Below are 19,273 nucleotides of genomic sequence, written 5' to 3'. Positions count from 1 at the left end.
GTAAAAGATGAGGAATGTACCATTTGGCAAGTTGGGCATCGCTGGATAATAGCTTTAGCTTCTTTCCAGGTAATGCTATATCTGCGTTTGAGACCAGAGGCATTAACATGGGTTAAATTGTGAAAGTGTCTGGCGTTAGATATTGCAGTAGCAACTAGGCTATCAGCCATTTGATTCCCTGCAGTCAAAGGTCCTGGAAGAGGTATATGAGTGCTAATGTGAGTGATGTAAAAGGGTGCATTCTACTCCTAACTGCTGTTTGCAGTTGGGAAAATAATCAGTTGTTCATCTGTATGAAATCATAACTGAGCATTTTCAATTAATTGTGTGGAATGAACCACCTATGAAGAATCAGAAATCACATTAATAAGTATATCAAAAGCGGTCAATACCTCAATTATAGCTACAAGCTCTGCTTTTTGAGCTGAAGTATAGGGCGTCTGAAAAACTTTACCTTTCAAGCCAGAATAAGAAATTTACCATTACTAGACCCATCTGTGAAGACATTTTGAGCACCCTCAGTTGATTTAAATTTAGTTATTTTAGGGAGAATCCAATTAAATTTTTAAAATTTTCAAAAATTGGAACAGTCTTGTTTTAGGAAAGTGGTTATTGAGAATACCCACAAAGTTAGCTAAATGGGTTTGCCAAGTAGGACTATTTATAAAAGCTTGCTGTATTTGTGCCTTCATAAGAGGGGCGGTAATTTTTCCAGGATTATATCCATGTAATTTAACAATCCGAGTTCTCTTATTTCCTATCGTAATAGCGATTTGATCTAAATGAGGAGTTAGAGTCCGTGAATTAGTATGTGGAAGAAAAAACCACTCTGCAAGATCGTGCTTTTAAACAGTAACACCAGTAGGTGAATCTGAGTTGAAAAAATTAGCAAATCTAGAGTCTTCTCTGGATCTTTTCTACTTATTTGAGCCTTATGCACGTGCTTCTCAATTAGCTGTAACTGTCTCAGCCTCTTTTGTTAATTGCTGAGGGCTACTGAGACTAAGATCTCCTCTAAGGATAGAAAACAGATTACTCATGGCATAGGTAGAAATGCCTAGAGCAGGTTATATCCAGTTAATGTCCCCTGGTAATTTTTGAAAGTAATTTTTGAAACATTTAATGTTTTCAATTGATCTCTACGTATGGTTACTTTCTGTGGCACTATTGTGTCATTTACTAAGGTCCCCAAGTAGGAGTAAGGAGCAGTAGTCTGAATTTTGTCAGGAGTTATAATTAAACCAGCGTAAGCAATCGCAATTTGCACGTGATCATAAGATTGGAGTAATAATTCTCGAGTGGGGTCAGCACAAAGTATATCATCCATATAATGAATAATGTAACACTGTGAACATTTTTTATGAGTAGATTCAACTGCTTGCCCTACATACGTCTGGCAAATTGTTGGACTGTTTAACATGCCTTGTGGCAACACTTTCTAATGAAAACGCTTAGCAGGCTGCAGGTTGTTTAATGCAGGAATTGTAAATACAAACCATTCAAAGTCTTGCTCAGCTAAGGGGATAGTAAAGAAACAGTCTTAAATCTATGACTGTTAAAGGCCAGTTTTCCAGAATCATAGCAGGAGAAGGCAATTCTGGCTTTAATGCCCCCATAGGTTGTATAACTGATTTAATGGCCTTGAAGTCAGTTAACATTCTCCATTTACCTGATTTTTTCTTAATTATGAAAACTGGAGAATTCCAAGGGGAGATTGTTGGAGCTATGTGTCCTTTTTCTAATTGTTCAGTAACTAAGTCCTGTAAAGCCTCCAGTTTCTCTTTGCTCAGCGGTCATTGTTCTATCCAAATTGGCTTATCTGTTAACCATTTTAAAGTATAGGTTCTGGAGGCTTAACAGTGGCCGCCATCAAAAATGATATCCTAAACCTTGGCGGAAACTTTCTTTCCACTTGAAGCAGTTCCTTCAAACCTTGCAAAATTTTTCCAGCCCCATACCAGGGACATACTCCGTTTCATGCATCATATGTTGACTTTAAGGGCTGTATAATTGCTCTGGAATTAGAATTTCTGCTCCCCATTGTTGTAATAAATCTCTCCCCCATAAATTTATAGGTATAGAAGTTACAATTGGTTGAATAGTCCCAGGTTGTCCATTGGGCCCTTCACAATGCAAGATACAACTACTTTGATATACTTCTGGTGCTTTACCAGCTTCAACTGTGTTAAATTGAGCAGGTTGAATTGGCCACGCAGACAGCCAGTGCTGTAGAGAAATGAATGAAATGAAATGTCCGTTCCTGTGTCTACCAAACCTTTGAACGTCTTTCCCTGAATAGTTACTTCACAGATAGGACATTTGTCAGTAATTTGATTCACCCAGTAAGCTGCTTTGCATTGTTTATTTGTGTTTCCAAATCCTCCTGTTCGTTTAGTTTCACTTTTCCCCATTTCCACATACGGCACAATCAGGAGCTGTGCTATATGCTCTCCTGGCTCTGCTTTCCAGGGAACAGAAGTAGATATAACAATCTGAATTTCCCCATTGTAATCTGAATTCATGACTCCTGTATGTACTTGCACTCCTTTTAAATTTAAACCAGAGGCCGGGCACAGTGGCTCACGCCTGTAATCTCAACACTTTGGGAGGCTGAGGTGGGCGGATCATGAGGTCAGGAGATCAAGACCATCCTGGCTAACATGGTCTTGATCTCTACTAGAGATCTACTAGTAGAACTCCATCTCTACTAGAAATACAAAAAATTAGCCGGGCGTGGTGGTGGGCATCTGTAGTCCCAGCTACTCAGGAGGCTGAGGCAGGAGAATGGCGTGAACTCGGGAGTCGGAGCTGTCAGTAAGCCGAGACCTTGCCACTGCACTCCAGCCTGGGTGACGGAGCGCAACTTCGTCAAATAAATAAATAAATTTAAACTAGACCTACCTAGAAGTAATCCTACCGGCCTGACTGCTGGCATCATCTAACTGGAGACAGCAACATTCTTTAACAGTCCTATTACAAAAGGAGAACCTGGTCTATATTGATTAATAACTTGTTTAAATTCTTTAAGTATTTTAAAAGGAAAAGGCTCAAAAGTAGCTGTAGTATTTCCCTGTTGATCTGGGTGGTGTATTCTAACAGGGAACTGCGAAGCCTCTATATCACCCTCTTGTCTAGCTTACTGAATTCCTGAATAGAACTGAGAGTGGTCGCTTGAGGCGCTGCCTGAACAGTTACTGCGGCAACTACTTTTCACCCACTGTCCTCTGGAAAAGAAAGATCTGGAGGGTCAGGCCACTCTTTTTCTTCAAAATAATGAGGGGGTACAGAAGGGTAGGGACAAACCTCTCCCTCCTTTGCTGCTTTAGCTTTAGCTGATCAACAGACCTGCTCTGTCACCTCTTATATTACTTTGTTATACCCTCCTTCCTCCTCATCAGTGTGAAAAGGTTCCAAGGTGGAACGAACCAGAGCCCACACTTGTCCCATTGTGTTATCCTGATGCTTCTAAGCTCCCCTTCTTACTCACCACAGGGATTGCTTAAGAGTACTCGGGTGTCCTCCAGCGTAGTTCCACGTTCTCCAATCATCGCTCTGGCGACCCTTCGACCTGGGTTCAAGCCCCACATATGGGCACCACTTGCTGAGACCAGCTCAGTCATGGAGACCCTAACCCAGCGACACTAAAGGAATTAAAGACACATAGAAATATAGAGTGCAGGGTGGGAATTGAGGCTGACAGCCTTCCTAGCTGAGTGCCACAAACACAGTTTTATCCACATATTTATTTACAGCAAGCCAGTGATAAGCATTGTTTCTATAGATTATAATTTAACTAAAACGGGAAACAAAGGGGTGGGCTCTGGCTAGTTATCTGCAGCAGGAACATGTCTTTAAGGCACAGATGGCTCATGCTGTTGTTCACGGTTCTGGAACACCTTAAGGGATTTTCCGCCCTGGATGGGCCAGGCGTTCCTTGCCCTTATTCTGGTAAACCAACAACGTTCAGCGTGGGCGTCATAGCCATCACAATCATGTCACAGTGCTGCAGAGATTTTGTTTATGTCCAGTTTTGGGGCCTGTTTCCAACAGACTCCTATCTCTCACCATATGCAAAACTTAATGAAAATGGATCAAAAACCTAAATATAAGCACTTATAAAACTTCAAAATTCTTAGGACCTTGGATTAGGCTGTGATATCTTTGCTAAAAACACATGTAAATGTGTTTTCAAATCTTTAGAAATTATGCTTTATGAAAATTTTACACTATTTTCTAAGCATGCCATCAAGGAATGGGAAAGACAATCCATAGAATATGAGGGAAACTTTGTAAATTATATCTTATAAGGGACTTAATCTAAAATATATGAGGAACTCTTACAAGCCAGTAATAAAAAGGCAAATAACACAGGTTTTAAATTCTCAAAGAATCTGCATAGACATTTATCTAAAGAAGATGCACAAGCCTCCAAGAAGTATGTGAAAAGATGCTCAACATCATTAGCCATCAGGTAAATGCAAATCAAAATGGCAATAAGGCACCACATCAGTTGCAACAGGATAACTATACTAAGACAAACAGATAAGAAGTGTTGGTGAAAAGGGTGTTAAAATTGGAACTCTCATTCACTGCTGGTTTGAGTGTAAGTTGTTCCAGACATTTTGGAAAACAGTCTTGGTAGTTCCTCAGAAGATTAAATCTAGAGTTACCACATGACCAAATAATTCTGCTGCTAGGTATATAGAACAAAGAAACATGAAAACATTATGTCCACATAAAAACTTGTACATGAATGTTTATATCAATTTTTTTTTTTTTTTTTTTTTTTTTTTTTTGCGACTGTTTCGCTCCTGTTGCCCAGGCTAGCGTGCAATGGCTCAGTCTTGGCTCACTGCAACCTCTGCCTCCCGGGTTCAAGTGATTATCCCACCTCAGCCTCCTGAGTGGCTGGGATTACAGGTGCCTATCACCATGCCTGGCTAATTTTTTTTTTTTTTTTTTTTTGGTATTTTTAGTAGAGACGAGGTTTCACCATGTTGGCCAGGCTGGTCTTGAACTCCTGACCTCAAGTGATCCATCCGCCTCGGCCTCCCAAACTGCTGGGATTACAGGCGTGAGGCACTGTGCCTAGCCAGAAATCTTTAAAGGTAGTCAGTTCCATGCAATTGTGAAGCAGAGTCAGATCTTTAAAAAAAAAAAAAAAAGACACCTTAATATTAAATAATATAGAAACAATAATGTAAATTAGGGTTTTAATATGTTATGTATAACTAATGTAAATGGATTAAATTCTGTTGAAAGACATTAGGTGAAAATTTTTGGGTATTACAAGAAACAAATTGATAAAAAAATGTTAAAGGTAGGCCGGGTGTGGTGGCTCACATCTGTAATCCCAGCACTTTGGGAGGCTAGAGTGGGCAAATCACCTGAGATCGGGAGTTTGAGACCAGCCTGACCAGCATTGAGGAACCCCATCTGTATTAAAAATACAAAACTAGCCAGGCGTGGTGCCACACGCCTGTAATCCCAGCCACTCGAGAGGCAGGAGAATCACTTGAACCCTGGAGGCAGAGGTTGTGATGAGCCGAGATCGCACCATTGCACTGCAGCCTAGGCAACAAGAGTGAAACTCTGTCTCAAAAAAAAAAAAAGTTAAAGGTAAAGGATGGTCAACATCATATTCAGTAGAATTTACATCATCATAAAACAGATGAAAAGTACAGATTAGATTATTTTATGATTTTAAAATGAAGTTAACAGTGAGGATACAGCCAAGCAATTGTACATCTGAGGAAAAAATGAAAATAAGTCCTTTCCTCTATGTGCTAAAATAAATTCTAGATGGATTAAGGACTTAAATTGTAAAAGACTTGAGAAAATATAATTAAAACTTGAGAAAATATAATTCATCTTTTGCAGTGTGTTTATAGGACAGTGTTTCCATCTCAAAGATCTGTGAGTTTTGGTTTATGTGACAGCAAAGAATTCAAGTTGGCTGAAGAGAAGAGTTCTGGTGATGGTAGGGATCCCCAATTAGTTTGGGTGGTTATTTTTTATTCTCAGCAATGAATTCAACTTCACTAAACAGTTTCAATGATAGGCAAACTATATAGTTAGAAATATTTAACTTACTTGCACCTTTTATTGGCAGTTTTGCTTGTCTCCCCTAAGCATTCTCATGGAGACGTTTTCCAGGTGAAATACCTCTCCTCAGAGCCGTAAGTTTAACCAGTTACGAAGTATGTAATGTTAATGACCATTTAGTTCATGTTTTTTATGAAGTTTAACAATAATGTACTCTGAGCTGGCACTCTGCAATCTTACTGTATATTGTAATAATTGCACAGCCGTGGTATAGCACCTTGTCCTTAAATAACTTACATCAGCGAAAGGCTTCTTTACCACCAGTAGGCTTCACTATTTCACACAACATCATGGGGTAGAGAAGGATGTCACAAGGAAGAGAGATGAAACTTTAACCATAAAAGAAAAAAATATATTTAATTTGACTATATGAAAATTAGGAAGAGCCTGGTAAGACACCTGTAACTCATATAACAAAGGATTGACGAAGGAATATGTTATTGTTTTTGGTTTTTGTTTTTTTAAGACAACGTCCAACTCTGTTGCCCTGGCTAAAGTACAATGATGTGATCTCAGCTCACTACAACCTCCACCTCCTGGGTTCAAGTGGTTCTCTTGCCTCATCCTCCCAAGTAGCTGGGAATACAGGCGTGTGCCACCACGCCCAGCAAATTTTTGTAGTTTTTAGTAGAGACAGGGTTTCACCCTGTTGGCTAGGGTGGTCTCGAACTCGCCTCAGGTGATCCATTCACCTCAGCCTGCCAAAGTGCTGGGATTACAGGCGTGAGCCACCACACCTGGCTGGAATATGGTTTATAATATGTTAAGTATGCTTTAAAAATGAGAGAGGAAAAACACCCAAGAAGTCATGAGCAGGAAATAACCAGGAATTTTTACAGACAAGTAAACATAGCTAATAAACATAGGAAAAGATGACAGTAATTAGGGAAAGGCAAATTAAGACAATGAGAGCTAATTCTTTATCCAAGTAGATTGACTAAAATCAAGTCTGGCAGTACCAAGGGTTCAAGAGGATGTGGCTCAGTGGTAACTCTTATATATTGACTGTATAGATGCAAACTGGTAGAACTGCTCCAGGAAATAATTTGGCTTTCTTGAAAAGTTGAACATAGATACCTTATTAGCATCCAGAAATTCACCCAGGAAATGCTTACACATAAGCACCTTGAGACAGAAGTGTTCAGAATAGTGTTGTTGTGTCAGAACATCAACAAGAACTGGAGATGTAATCCCAGCACTTTGGGAGGCTGAGGCATGAGGATCACTTGAGTCCAGGAGTTTCAGACTAGCCTGGGCAACATAGTAAGACCCAATATCCACAAAATTTTTTTTACAAATTAGCCAAGTGTGGTGGTACATGCCTGTAATCCCAGCTTCTTAGGAGGCTGAGGTGGGAGGATAGCTTGAGCCTGGGAGGTTGAAGCTGCCGTGAGCCATGCTGCACTCCAGCCTGGGTAACAGAGCAGCAAGACCCTGTCTCAAAAAAAAAAAAAAAAAAAGCAACTGGAGGTGACCCAAAGATCTTTCACAAATGATCAGATAAACAAATTTTGGAATATCTGCCCAATGAATTATTACAGTGCAAAGAAGAACATGAATTATTGCTATACAGAAGCACATGGATGAATTTTATACATACATATAACTGAAAAAACAAGTATTAGCTATAATTTGCTCAACAAAATTAAACAGTATATTTGTTTACATATGACATTTATGATGAAACTGTAGAAAAAGTAATAGAATTATAAACTAAGTTTAGGAAACTTCATCAGGATGGAGAAGAGGTGCAAGGGGCATTGTTTGGAGAAACATGAGTAAATGCAGGTTACTGATAGTATTCTACTTATTTGTTGTGGGTGTTTCAAAGATGTTCACTTTATTATACTTTGTAATTAACACATATTACAAGTCTTTTGTATGCATCAAATGTAGAGGTACTTTTTTACTCTAGAGCTTAAATTCCAGCACTTTTTACTAGTTTGGGCCTTTTCCAAAGGCCCTTAGAAGGGCCATAGTAACAATATGTTCGCATGGTTGGACGTTTTCATCAGATTTACAATAGTAAGATATTTTAAGTATAGTCATTTGAGACCCCTGTCTCTCTTCACCTTGATTTCTTCTTTGTGTCAGCTGGCAGTAGAGTGGTTTCAGGCATTTTGTGATTGGTGGCTTTGTTTGTGTTTAGTGGGATGTGTTTGTGATTCAGAGTCATTTCTGGATGTAGGTAATTATAGCCTGTCAGCCTGATTGTGTTGGGAATGTGGTCTCTGGTGCCTGGCACCTGTAATATGTGAGTATTAGAGAAGCCAAAGTTTGAAATTTATGAAACCAGAAGGTAATCAGGAAAAAATTCCCAATTATCTGATGTTTAAAATTTTAAGTATAGGATTTCGTTCTCATCAATTTCCAGTCAAAACAGCACTTTTCTCCTGTCAGAAATAACAACATAGCACATTCAATTATAAATTAACCATATTTTTTCTTTTTTTTTATAGGAATCCTTTTTTTTTTTTTCTTTTTCTTTCTTTGAGACAAGGTCTCGCTCTGTCGCCCATGCTGGAGTGCAGTGGTGCAATCACAGATCACGGCAGTGTCTAATTCCTGGGCTCAAGTGAACCTCCTGCATCAGCCTCCTCAGTAGCTGGGACCACAGGCATGTGCCACACCTGGTTGAATTCTCCCTTTAAAATAATATAAGAATGTTTTTATTTGTAGGACACAAAACTGTAGCAGTGTCTTCAGGCAAAGCTGCTAGTTTTATGCATCATGATTATCAGTTTTAGCAAATACATCATTAAACCATGCTAGAGAAAAGATTTGATTTGTTCATTTTCTTTGGAAAATAATGCAAGAATTGTATTCACGAAGAGACAATCAAATAATACACAGTCCTATAGGAAAAATATAATTATATAGGCACATTAGGGTCTTAATGAAGAGTGTTCTTCTGTTTTTCTGGATTTATTTAGCATACATATCAGGTTTGTTTGTTTGTTTAAGACAGAATCTCGCTCTGTAGCCCAGGCTGGGGTACAGTGGCACTATCTTGGCTCACTGCAACCTCTGCCTCCTGAGTTCAAGTGATTCACTTGCCTCAGCCTCCCAGAAGGTGGGATTACAGGCATGTGCCACCACGCCTGGCTAAGTTTTGTATTTTTAAGAGAGAGATGGTGTTTTGCCCTGTTGGCCAGGCTGGCCTGAACTCCAGACCTCAGGTGATCCACCTACCTTAGCATCCCAAAGTGCTAGGATTACAGGCGTGAGCCACTGCGCCCGGTTAGTTGGCTTGTTTATTTAAGCTGGAATGTTATGTATCTTAGTGCTTGTTTTATTTTATTTTATTTTTTTTGAGACCATCTCACCCTGTTGCCCAGGCTGGAGTACAGTGGGGCGATGTTGGCTCACTGCAACGTCCACCTCCCAGGTTCAAGTGATTCTTGTGCCTCAGCCTCCCGAGTAGCTTGGGATTACAGGTGCATGCCACCATGCCTGGCTAATTTTTGTATTTTTAGTAGAGACAGGGTTTCATCACGTTGGCCAGACTGGTCTCGAACTCCTGACTGCAAATAATTCTTCCGCCTCGGCCTCCCAAAGTGCTGGGATTACAGGCATGAGCCACCACACCCGGCCACATTTATTTTAGAAACTTGAACATTAGGAAATCTTAAACAGATGCCATTGTGTATGGAAAATGGAATGTTTTATACAAAACTTTTTTTTTTGTTTTTATGAATTAGTACAATTTAATCTTTAGATTATTTAAACTCTGACTTACCTTGATGAGTAAATAGTGAATGGTTATGGCACTGAGGTGATACAACAAGAAGTGGCTAGATAAAACTATCAGGTAGAGGCTTACTAGCAATACAGATTTTGAATTTATATAGTTTTGATTTATAGAAACAATAGAAATGATTTCTGTTTTCAGTGACATGAAAATGGATATAATTTTCATTAAGGTGATTATCTGGAGAGACAGTATCAATGTTATTTTAATATTCTAAATAAATAACTTTATTTCAGTAGTAAATAACTTTTATTCGCTAGAGGAATGCACTTAAATATGATGTCTTGAATTCCAGGATATGAAAGATGGCAAGTCCAGATAGAATTAAACGGAAGATATTAAAAGCAAAAAAAACAATGCCCCTAAGTTGCCGGAAGCAAGTAGAGATGCTGAATAAGTCCAGGAATGTTGAAGCACTGAAAACAGCAGCAATTGGGAGTAATGTTCCAAGTGGTAATCAGCGTTTCAGTCCTAGTGTCATAACTACCAAATGTAGCCCTTCTGAAAGTGGTGCATCCTCATTGGACTCTAATAAAAATTCAATATCAGAGAAAAGTAACGTATTCTCTCAGAATTGCATAAAACCAGTAGAAGAAATCATTCATTCAGAAACAAAATTGGAACAAGTTGTTTGTTCGGACCAAAAGCCAAGTAAAACAACAGATTCCCCCAGCAAAGTCTTCATAGAAGAGGCAAAAGATTCACTGAACACTTCTGAAAATGATTCTGAGTGTCAGACAAATGTAACAAGATCCCTTTTTGAGCATGAAGGGGCTTGTAGTCTGAAGTCCAGTTGCTGTCCACCCAGTGTATTGAGTGGTGGTGTTCAGATGCCAGAGTCTACAGTAACCAGTACCGTGGATGATAAAACTGACCAGATGGTTTTCCATTTAGAAACAAACTCCAATTCAGAATCACATGGTAAAAGGCAAGGTGACAACATTTTATGTTCAGAAGAGTCAGGTTTTGTGCCTGTTGAGAAAACACCTAATTTAGTGAATTCAGTCACTTCTAACCACTGTGCTGATGACATTTTGAAAACCAATGAGTGTAGTAGAACCTGTCCTTCCAGTATTTCAAATTGTGAAACTGCAGACTCAACATGGCAGTCATCACTTGACACTAATAACAACAGTAAGTATATACTTATGCACCTTTTAGAAAAATTAAAATAGTCAGTTTTCCTTGGGGTATTTTAAAGTCTCAAATATACGAACAAGTAGAATATAGACAGGAAAAAGGTAAATGATGACAACAATATCACAGTATCTTGTTTCTGAACCATTCTTGGTGAGGTGGGGAACAGGTATCCACTATATTAAAAGGGTAATTATTGCAAAGAAGGAATCAATCACTTTTCCTTAAGTACAAAATATCAAAAGGTGGTTTATAGCAATTATTTGGTTCATTTCATAAACATCTCTTCTTATTTTGAAGTTTTATTAGATTAAGAAGGAGGCTAGTTTAAGGAGAGTGGGTTTTAAAAATTGTTGGTAACCCTATTTCTTTCTTTTCTTTCTTTTTTTTTTTCTTTTTTGAGACGGAGTCTTGCTCTGTCGCCCAGGCTGGAGTGCAGTGGCGCAGTCTCGGCTCACTGCAACCCCCACCTCCCAGGTTCAAGTGATTCTCCTGCCTCAGCCTCCTGAGTAGCTGGGATTACAGGTGGGCACCACTACGCCTGGCTAAGTGGTTTTTTTTTTTTTTTTTTTTTTGTTTTTTGTATTTTTAGTAGAGATAGGGTTTCACCATGTTGGTCATGCTGGTCTCGAACTCCTGACCTCGTGATCCACCCGCCTTTGCCTCCCAAAGTGCTGGGATTACAGGCGTGAGCCACCACACCCAGCCAACCCTATTTCTTTCTGTAGAATTGACCTGTAAATCACATGCTAAGTATAAGATGATAGATAATATATTCACACGTGTATATATGTGTGTGTAGAGAAAGAGAAGCACCCCAAATAGTAAAATGAAGTCCTTGGGTTATAACATCATTAAAATAGCAAAAGTGAATTTCATTTGAAGTAGGGTGTTTTGTTAATGAAATAGAAAAAAACTGATTTAATGCTATAAATGTTGTGTTCTTGTCTAGATTACAGAATGGTCTTTTAACAAGATGAATTTAAAATTACTTAAAAATAATAACAGTATCATCTATTTAAAATATGTATAATACGACTGGCTGGGTGCGGTGGCTCATGCCTGTAATCGCAGCACTTTGGAAGGCCAAGGCAGGAGGATCGCTTAAGCTCTCCAGACCAGCCTGGGCAACAGATCCAAGACCTTGTCTCTTAAAAAAAAAAAACAAAAAACAAAAAAAAACCACGCACTGTGCCTAGCAACTATAATCCCAGCACTTTGGGAGGACAAGGCAGGTGGATCATCTGAGGTCAGGAGTTCAAGATCAACCTGGCCAACATGGCGAAACCCCGTCTCTACTAAAAATACGAAAAAAATTAGCCAGGCATGGTGGGGGGCACCTATTATCCCAGCTACTCGGGAGACTGAGACAGGAGAATTGCTTGAACCTGGAGGGGCGGAAGTTGCATTGAGCGGAGATCGTGCTGCTTCACTGTAGTGTGGGCGACAAGAGCGAGACTCCTTCTCAAAATGAAAAAAGAGTACCTTTATATAAAATAACGTAGAACCACTTAAGTCACTATAAATAGAGAATTAAATGGCATAATTTGTTAAGTTTTTGTTCATATATTTGTATTGAATTATTAAGTAAAATTGAAGGGACAGTGTGTCTGAGACCAGAACCCTACCTAAGATAACTCATTTTTTTTTAAGATTAGTTTGTGGGTATGTTTTTATTCAATTGAACATTCTACAAAATGCTGCAGTGTCATATTTTAGTTTTTCCATTTGCTCAGAGGGTCTCTAAGTTAGAGAATTCCTATTTCCTTCTCTTTTTTTCTTCCTTGAAACGGGGTCTCACTGTGTTGCCCAGGCTGGAGTGCAGTGGTCGAGGTGCTCACTGCCACCTCAACTTCCCAGGCTCAAGCAATCCTCTCACCTGAGCCTCCTGAGTAGCTGAGACTACAGGCATGTCCCACCATACCCAGCTAATTTTAAATTTTCTGTAGAGATGAATTTTCACTATGTTGCCCAGGCTGGTCTTGAACTCCTGGCCTTAAGCCATCGTCCCTCCTTAGCCTCCCAGAGTGCTGGGATTACAGACATGAGCCACCACGATGAACTTGTTTTTTTCTTTAAAATATCTTTCTAATTTTTCCATCTCCTCAAGGCCATTATCAAAAGAAGAGAATGTTTTCAGAAAATAAAGAAAATGTTAAACGCATGAAAACTTCAGAGCAAATTACTGAAAATATTTGTGTAAGTTTGGAAAGGCAAACAGCATTCCTGGAACAGGTAAAATATTGGGGCTTAAATAAAACTTTTACTTTTGATTAGTAAAACATGGTAAAAGTTAATTATCTGGTCTCCACAATGACATAACACAGACAACTTTGACTTGATGCAAAGCTGGTATGTGAAAGCCAAGTTATCAGACAGACTGGGGAGAGAGAATTATTTACATCACCAAACAGCTCTGGTTTCTTGAAAATGCTCTCATGCAGAATAACCTAGGGATCATGTGTAGGTAGAGTCCTGTTGCAAAAAGAGAGTGGGCTTTCAGTCAGTATTACACTCAGATTTGTCTGTAAGTCAGACACTGCATGACCTTCAGCTTTGTTAAACAATCCAGTGTCTTTTGTACTAGTCATGGGGTTCTTAGATCTGCAGCTATATCCGTTTGTAGATCTCACCACAACCCAGAAGACTCAACCTGAAAGTCCATTGCAAAGTCCCTCTGCATTCAGGTTTCCTTGCCCTATTTTCCAAACTTAAACGGATATGATGCATTGTCTGACATTTGGCTTTATAGCATCATTAAATACACTTCTTGCTTTCATTGTGGCCTCATTTTACCTCATTGTACTACAGTCTCAATATGTGTCTGATCAATTTTTAGCTGAAGTGTAGCGTGTTTCAGTTCTAGTAGAATGGCTATACTCAGGACGCGTTTTGATGACCATGTTTTCCTATTTCACTACCACTAGAATGCCACCACTATAAATCATTATGTGGTAGACTAATGTCTCCCAGCTGTAATGGACCAAAATGTCCCCATCCAAACTGCCCTGCAACTGTTTCAGAAACAAACACTACTTTTGTAAACAGACCATTACAATTACATAGTTACATATACTATGAATGTGTATTCTTCACCTAATAGTAAGGGAAAATAAAGAGAAAGACTTATACAGAACCAGCTTAAAGGGTGAGTCGGCAGTTTTTCCCAGTCTACCTTTTGGTTTTCTTCAAAGAAGAGCAAAGGAGACACAATAAAAAATATGTAAGTGTTCTTTTGTTGGCAGGGAAAGGGTAGAAGTATGGTAAGCATAGATCCTAGTCCTAAGGACCATGTTATTCAAGAAGAAGGTTGGGGATTCCAGCTGTGTCTTGTTTCCAGTAATTAGTAGCTGAAGTGAGAAGTTTCTGTTTGCTCATTTGTTTGAGGCAGAATCTCACTTTGTCACCCAGACTGGAGTGCAGTGGCACAGTCTTGGCTCAGTGCTACCTCCCCCTCCTGAGCAGTTGGGACTACAGGTGTGCACTAGCATGCCCAGCTAATTTTTTGTGTGTATTTTTAGTAGAGACAGGTTTTGACATGTTGGCCAGGCTGGTCTTGAACTGCTGATCTCAAGTGATCCGCCCACCTCGGCCTCCCAAAGTGCTGGGATTACAGGTGTGAGTCCCCGCACCCAGCCAGAAGTAAGTTCTGATGTGTACATAACCATCTCTAAATAGCTAGCTTTTCCTCACTTCTTATTCCTGCCCAAACAGTTATCTCTCTAAACCATATCTATATGTTTACTTTGTTTGAATCTCAATGAGATAGCCCTCCCCATCATTCTGACATTGTTCTCCCCTACTGAAAGAGTCCTACAGTGATCGTTTCTTAGCCTTTTGAGGTTTCATAAGGAGCATGGCCTGGTTAATTCCAGTTAAATTACTGAAGAGGAAGGGTTTTTCCTTTACAGTCTTAAGTTATTCACTCTACCCACTATCTCAGAAAGTTGGCACAGATTGGAGATAAGTTTATACTTTCTCCAAACTTCAGGCCAGTTTGGCTGCCATCTCCGCTTTGAAACTAAGACTTCAATCTGATTCCCTGTTGATGGGCACATTACCATTGGTAAAAACATTTATGAGGTATTTGATGGAGGTTATTGTGTCTTCCTTCTGTATAAGGAACATTACCATTAAATTAGAACAAATGTATAGTCTAACCGACAGGAGTTACCCCATGGTGGGTACTTAGTCTAAAATGATTAAATTTAAGGACCTGTCCCAATCTGAACCACCAGGGAGTACTTGTTTAAATTGTGGTTTCTTGAACTCATGGTTGAAGACTGTTGTTTTAGGCTACTGCTTTCTTAAACGTACCTGATAAAAACAATTTGTAGTAACTGTTTAGTATACAACTTTCCAGGCTCCTTTCCAAAAGATTGTGTTTGGTGGATCCAGGATGGGGCCTAGGAATTTGATTTTAACAACCATTCCCTGTGATTGTTCCTCACCAAGGATGAGGAACACTGTTAGAGAAACACTGTACAAAACAGTGTCTCCACTTTCAAAACATTTAGATCTGTTTCTCCAAGATTCATGTGGGTATGAGCTTCACATATTGAACCCAGCCAGTGAACTAACAAACATGTGATCATAAAACACCACACGAATAATAGGTAATGGTCATCGGTAAAAATAATAGTATTGGCCGGACATGGTGGCTCATGCCTGTAATCCTAGCACTTTGGGAGGCCAAGGCGGGTGGATCACTTGAGGTCAGGAGTTCAAGACCAACCTGGCCAACAATGGCGAAACTCTGTCTCAGCTAAATATAAAAATTAGCTGGGCATGGTGGAGCATGCCTGTAGTCTCAGGTACTAGGGAAGCTGAGGCAGGAGAATCACTTGAACCTGGTGGGTGGAGGTTGCAGTGAGCTGGGATCACGCCACTGCATTGTAGCCTGAGCAACAGAGTAAGACTCTGTCTCAAAAAAAATAATAATAATAATAATAGTATGTGTTTCTAAGCCTTTTTTTAAACATAATACATTTTGAGCACATTCATTTGCTCACCTGTTTAAAAGTTATGAAAGTAAAGTGACAATCATGTCTAATAATGTAGAGAAACCATGGAAGAAATGTTAGTGAAGCAAGCATTAGAGAAGAGATCAAGTAGACAATGTTGAAGAGTAAGAACGCTTGGAAACAGGAAGGAAGAGCCTTGGGAATGATCAAAATTAAAGAATATAATCATCCAGGTGATATCAATATAAGAGTTTAACGTGGGAACTATGTGTTCTGTTTTGAGCATCATGAAGCAAGATACTGGAGGAAAAAATATGTAAATATTTTAAATACTTTAAATGTAGCATAGCAGGTCATATTAACAAAGACTACATACACTGTGATGAAAATTGCTTACCAGAAGGATACACACTGAGTAAAAAACTACAGTGAATGTTTCTGAATGTATGGTTCAGCAGAGCTGCTCATATCAGTGGCATTGTAGTTATTTTCAATGTATGGCTCAGCAGAGCTGGTCCTATCAGTGGCATTGAAATTATTCTCCCTGAAAATGGGCCAGTCTGTTTTCAAAAAAAAAAGATAATGAAGTTTGTTAATTTTTCATATTATAACTACTACAATTTGTTAGAACGGCATACATGATGCCAGATAACATTGGTAACTACATAATTGTCCTTGGCTTCCCCCCTACTTTTTTTTTTTTTTTTTTTTTCTGAGGTGGAGTCTTGCTCAGTCACCCAGGCTGGAGTACAGTGGCGTGATCTCGGCTCACTGAAACCTCCACCTCCCGGGTTCAAGCAGTTCTCCTGTCTCAGCCTCCTGAGTAGCTAGGACTATAGTCGCCTGCCACAATGCCTGGCTAATTTTTGTATTTTTAGTAGAGTCGGGGTTTCACCCTGTTGGTCAGGCTGGTCTTCAACTCCTGACCTCGTGATCTGCCCACCTCGGCCTCCCAGAGTGTTGGGATTACAGGCATGAGCTATTGTACCCTTCTTTCAGTTTTAGCACCATGCTCTAACTAGCTGAGCTAACCAGCCGATTGATATTTAAATTTTAACAACAAGAAAGCCACGCCCTAAAAAGTTATGGAAGTAGTGGTGATTATCTTGCGTATTTATTTCTTTCATATCAATTCAGTGTTTTCTATTTTATGGTACTCTTTTGCGTATTACTTTATGTTCCTATAAAAATCCTTTGAGTATCGCTTGTTCAACATTTATTATATTATCTACTCATTTGTCAAGAAGGAAAATGAAGCTCAAAAATAATGCGACTGACTAAAGGTAGCTCATTAGTGGTAATGTCCAGTCTCACACTTGTGTAATTTGTTCTATATCTACTACAGACCAACCATTTTCATCAGGCTCTGGTTTTCAGAGTTCCTTTATATGGAATACTAACTAGGAGTTATAGACATTAAAAAATATAAATGGTATATAGTCTTTTAATTGTTTCTATAATGTATAATATGGAATTCAAGTGGAACTCTAGGAAACTAAAGTCAGCATTATGAGAATAAATTTAATTTCTAACATGTCCAGTATACTTAAATATTGGGTGTGTTCTGAGTTTAATATTCAAGTTTTATAAAACTTACTGGTATAGTTATATGAACATACAAATATAAATAAATAAACTATAATTGGTTATAGTAAATCTGGAAAAGAGCATGGCTTTTTTTTTTAAGTAGAAAGTAAAATTGCTTTTAAATTTGAAACGTGGGGTGTTTTGGTTTTTATTTTAAAATTCTAGGTCAGACATTTGATTCAACAGGAGATCTATAGTATAAATTACGAACTATTTGATAAGAAACTGAAAGAATTGAACCAACGCATTGGGAAGACAGAGTGCAGAAATAAACATGAAGGAATAGCTGATAAACTCTTGGTAAGTTTTGATTTCATTTTAGTCCTTTTTAGGGGAGTGGGGGGTGTTCTTGCTCTGTTGCTCAGGCTGCAGTACGGTGGCTCACTGCAGCCTCTGCCTCCTGAGCTCAAGCAGTCCTCCCACCTCAGTCTCCAGAGTAGCTGAGACTACAGGCGCACAGCACCATGCCCTGCTAATTTGGGGGATTTTTTTGTAGAAATGAGGTTTTACCAGTTGCCCAGGCTGCCCTCGAACTCCTGAGCTCAAGTGATTCTCTAGCCTCAGCCCCGCAGAGTGCTGGGACTACAGGTGTGAGTCACCACACCTGGCCCATTTGAGTCCTTTTAAAAGGAAGAATTTGGTGGTATTTTTCATATTCGTAAAGGAAAACAGTAAGGGAAGACATACCTGATTCCTGGCCATTAGCCTAATGTAAGAACATATCATAGACAATGTAATTTATTACAGCTTAGCAATATTGACTTTTGAGAAATATTCATAGAACTGTTAGGCATTCTGTGTCAATTGACAGGCTTAATACTTAGGCAATTTTGGCCGGGCACAGTGGCTTATGCCTGTAATGCTAGCACTTTGGGAGGCCAAGGCGGGTGGATCCCAAGGTCAAGAGATCGAGACCATCCTGGACAACATGGTGAAACCCAGTCTCTACTAAAAATACAAAAATTAGTTGGGCATGGTGGCATGTGCCTGTGGTCCCAGCTACTTGGGAGGCTGAGGCAGGAGCATTGCTTGAACCAGGGAGGCAGATGTTGCAGTGACCTGAGATTGCACCACTGCACTCCAGTCTGTTGACAGCAAGACTCCATCTCAAAAAACAAAACAAAAAAATTACATAGGCAGTGTCTTTTAAATCTAAATATATCCTTTATTAGAACTCATATAACCTGTTTCAAGCTTTTTTCTACTTTTTGTTTTCCTCTTCTAGGATTACTTGCTAACTGATATTTTTACCCACATTAATTTTATTGTAGACCAGTTAGAAGTTTTGTTTTGTTTGTTTGTTTGAGATGGAGTCTTGCTCAGTCTCCCAGGCTGGAGTGCAGTGGTGCGATCTCAGCTCACTGCAAGCTCTGGACTGCAAGTCCCAGTAGCTGGGACTACAGGCGCCTGCCACCACGCCTGGCTAATTTTTTTGTATTTTTAGTAGAGACGGGTTTCACTGTGTTAGCCATGATGGTCTCAATCTCCTGACCTCGTGATCTACCTGCCTTGGCCTCCCAAAGTGCTGGGATTCCAAACGTGAGCTACTGCCCGTGGCCTTTTTTTTTTTAAAAAAAAACAAAAAACAAAAAACAGAGTCTCACTCTGTCACCCGGGCTGGAGTGCAGTGGCGTGATCTCGGCTCACTGCAACCTCCACCTCCCAGGTTCAAGCAGGTGTCGTGCCTCAGCCTCCCGAGTAGCTGGGATTACAGGCCCCTGCCACTACA

At 39.5% G+C, this 19,273-nt stretch overlaps 1 protein-coding gene across 3 annotated transcripts in view; it reads left to right on the top strand.

Moving 5' to 3' along the window:
- Positions 1–19,273, top strand: part of ATF7IP2 (activating transcription factor 7 interacting protein 2) — a 112,135-nt gene that overhangs the window by 49,326 nt on the left and 43,536 nt on the right. For all 3 annotated transcript variants that reach the window (XM_011984192.1, XM_011984194.1, XM_011984193.1), the window contains 4 exons: positions 8,565–8,722; positions 10,152–10,990; positions 13,104–13,228; positions 17,710–17,844. In XM_011984192.1, the coding sequence (XP_011839582.1) occupies positions 10,162–10,990; positions 13,104–13,228; positions 17,710–17,844 (1,089 nt within the window). In that variant the 5' untranslated portion in view covers positions 8,565–8,722; positions 10,152–10,161. The remainder of the gene's footprint in view (positions 1–8,564; positions 8,723–10,151; positions 10,991–13,103; positions 13,229–17,709; positions 17,845–19,273) is intronic.

This window comes from Mandrillus leucophaeus, unplaced genomic scaffold, assembly GCF_000951045.1.
Source record: "Mandrillus leucophaeus isolate KB7577 unplaced genomic scaffold, Mleu.le_1.0 Scaffold263, whole genome shotgun sequence".
NCBI classification, from domain to species: Eukaryota; Metazoa; Chordata; class Mammalia; order Primates; family Cercopithecidae; genus Mandrillus; species Mandrillus leucophaeus.
Note: the sequence above shows the minus strand (reverse complement) of the source record. Positions and strands in the feature narration are given on the sequence as shown.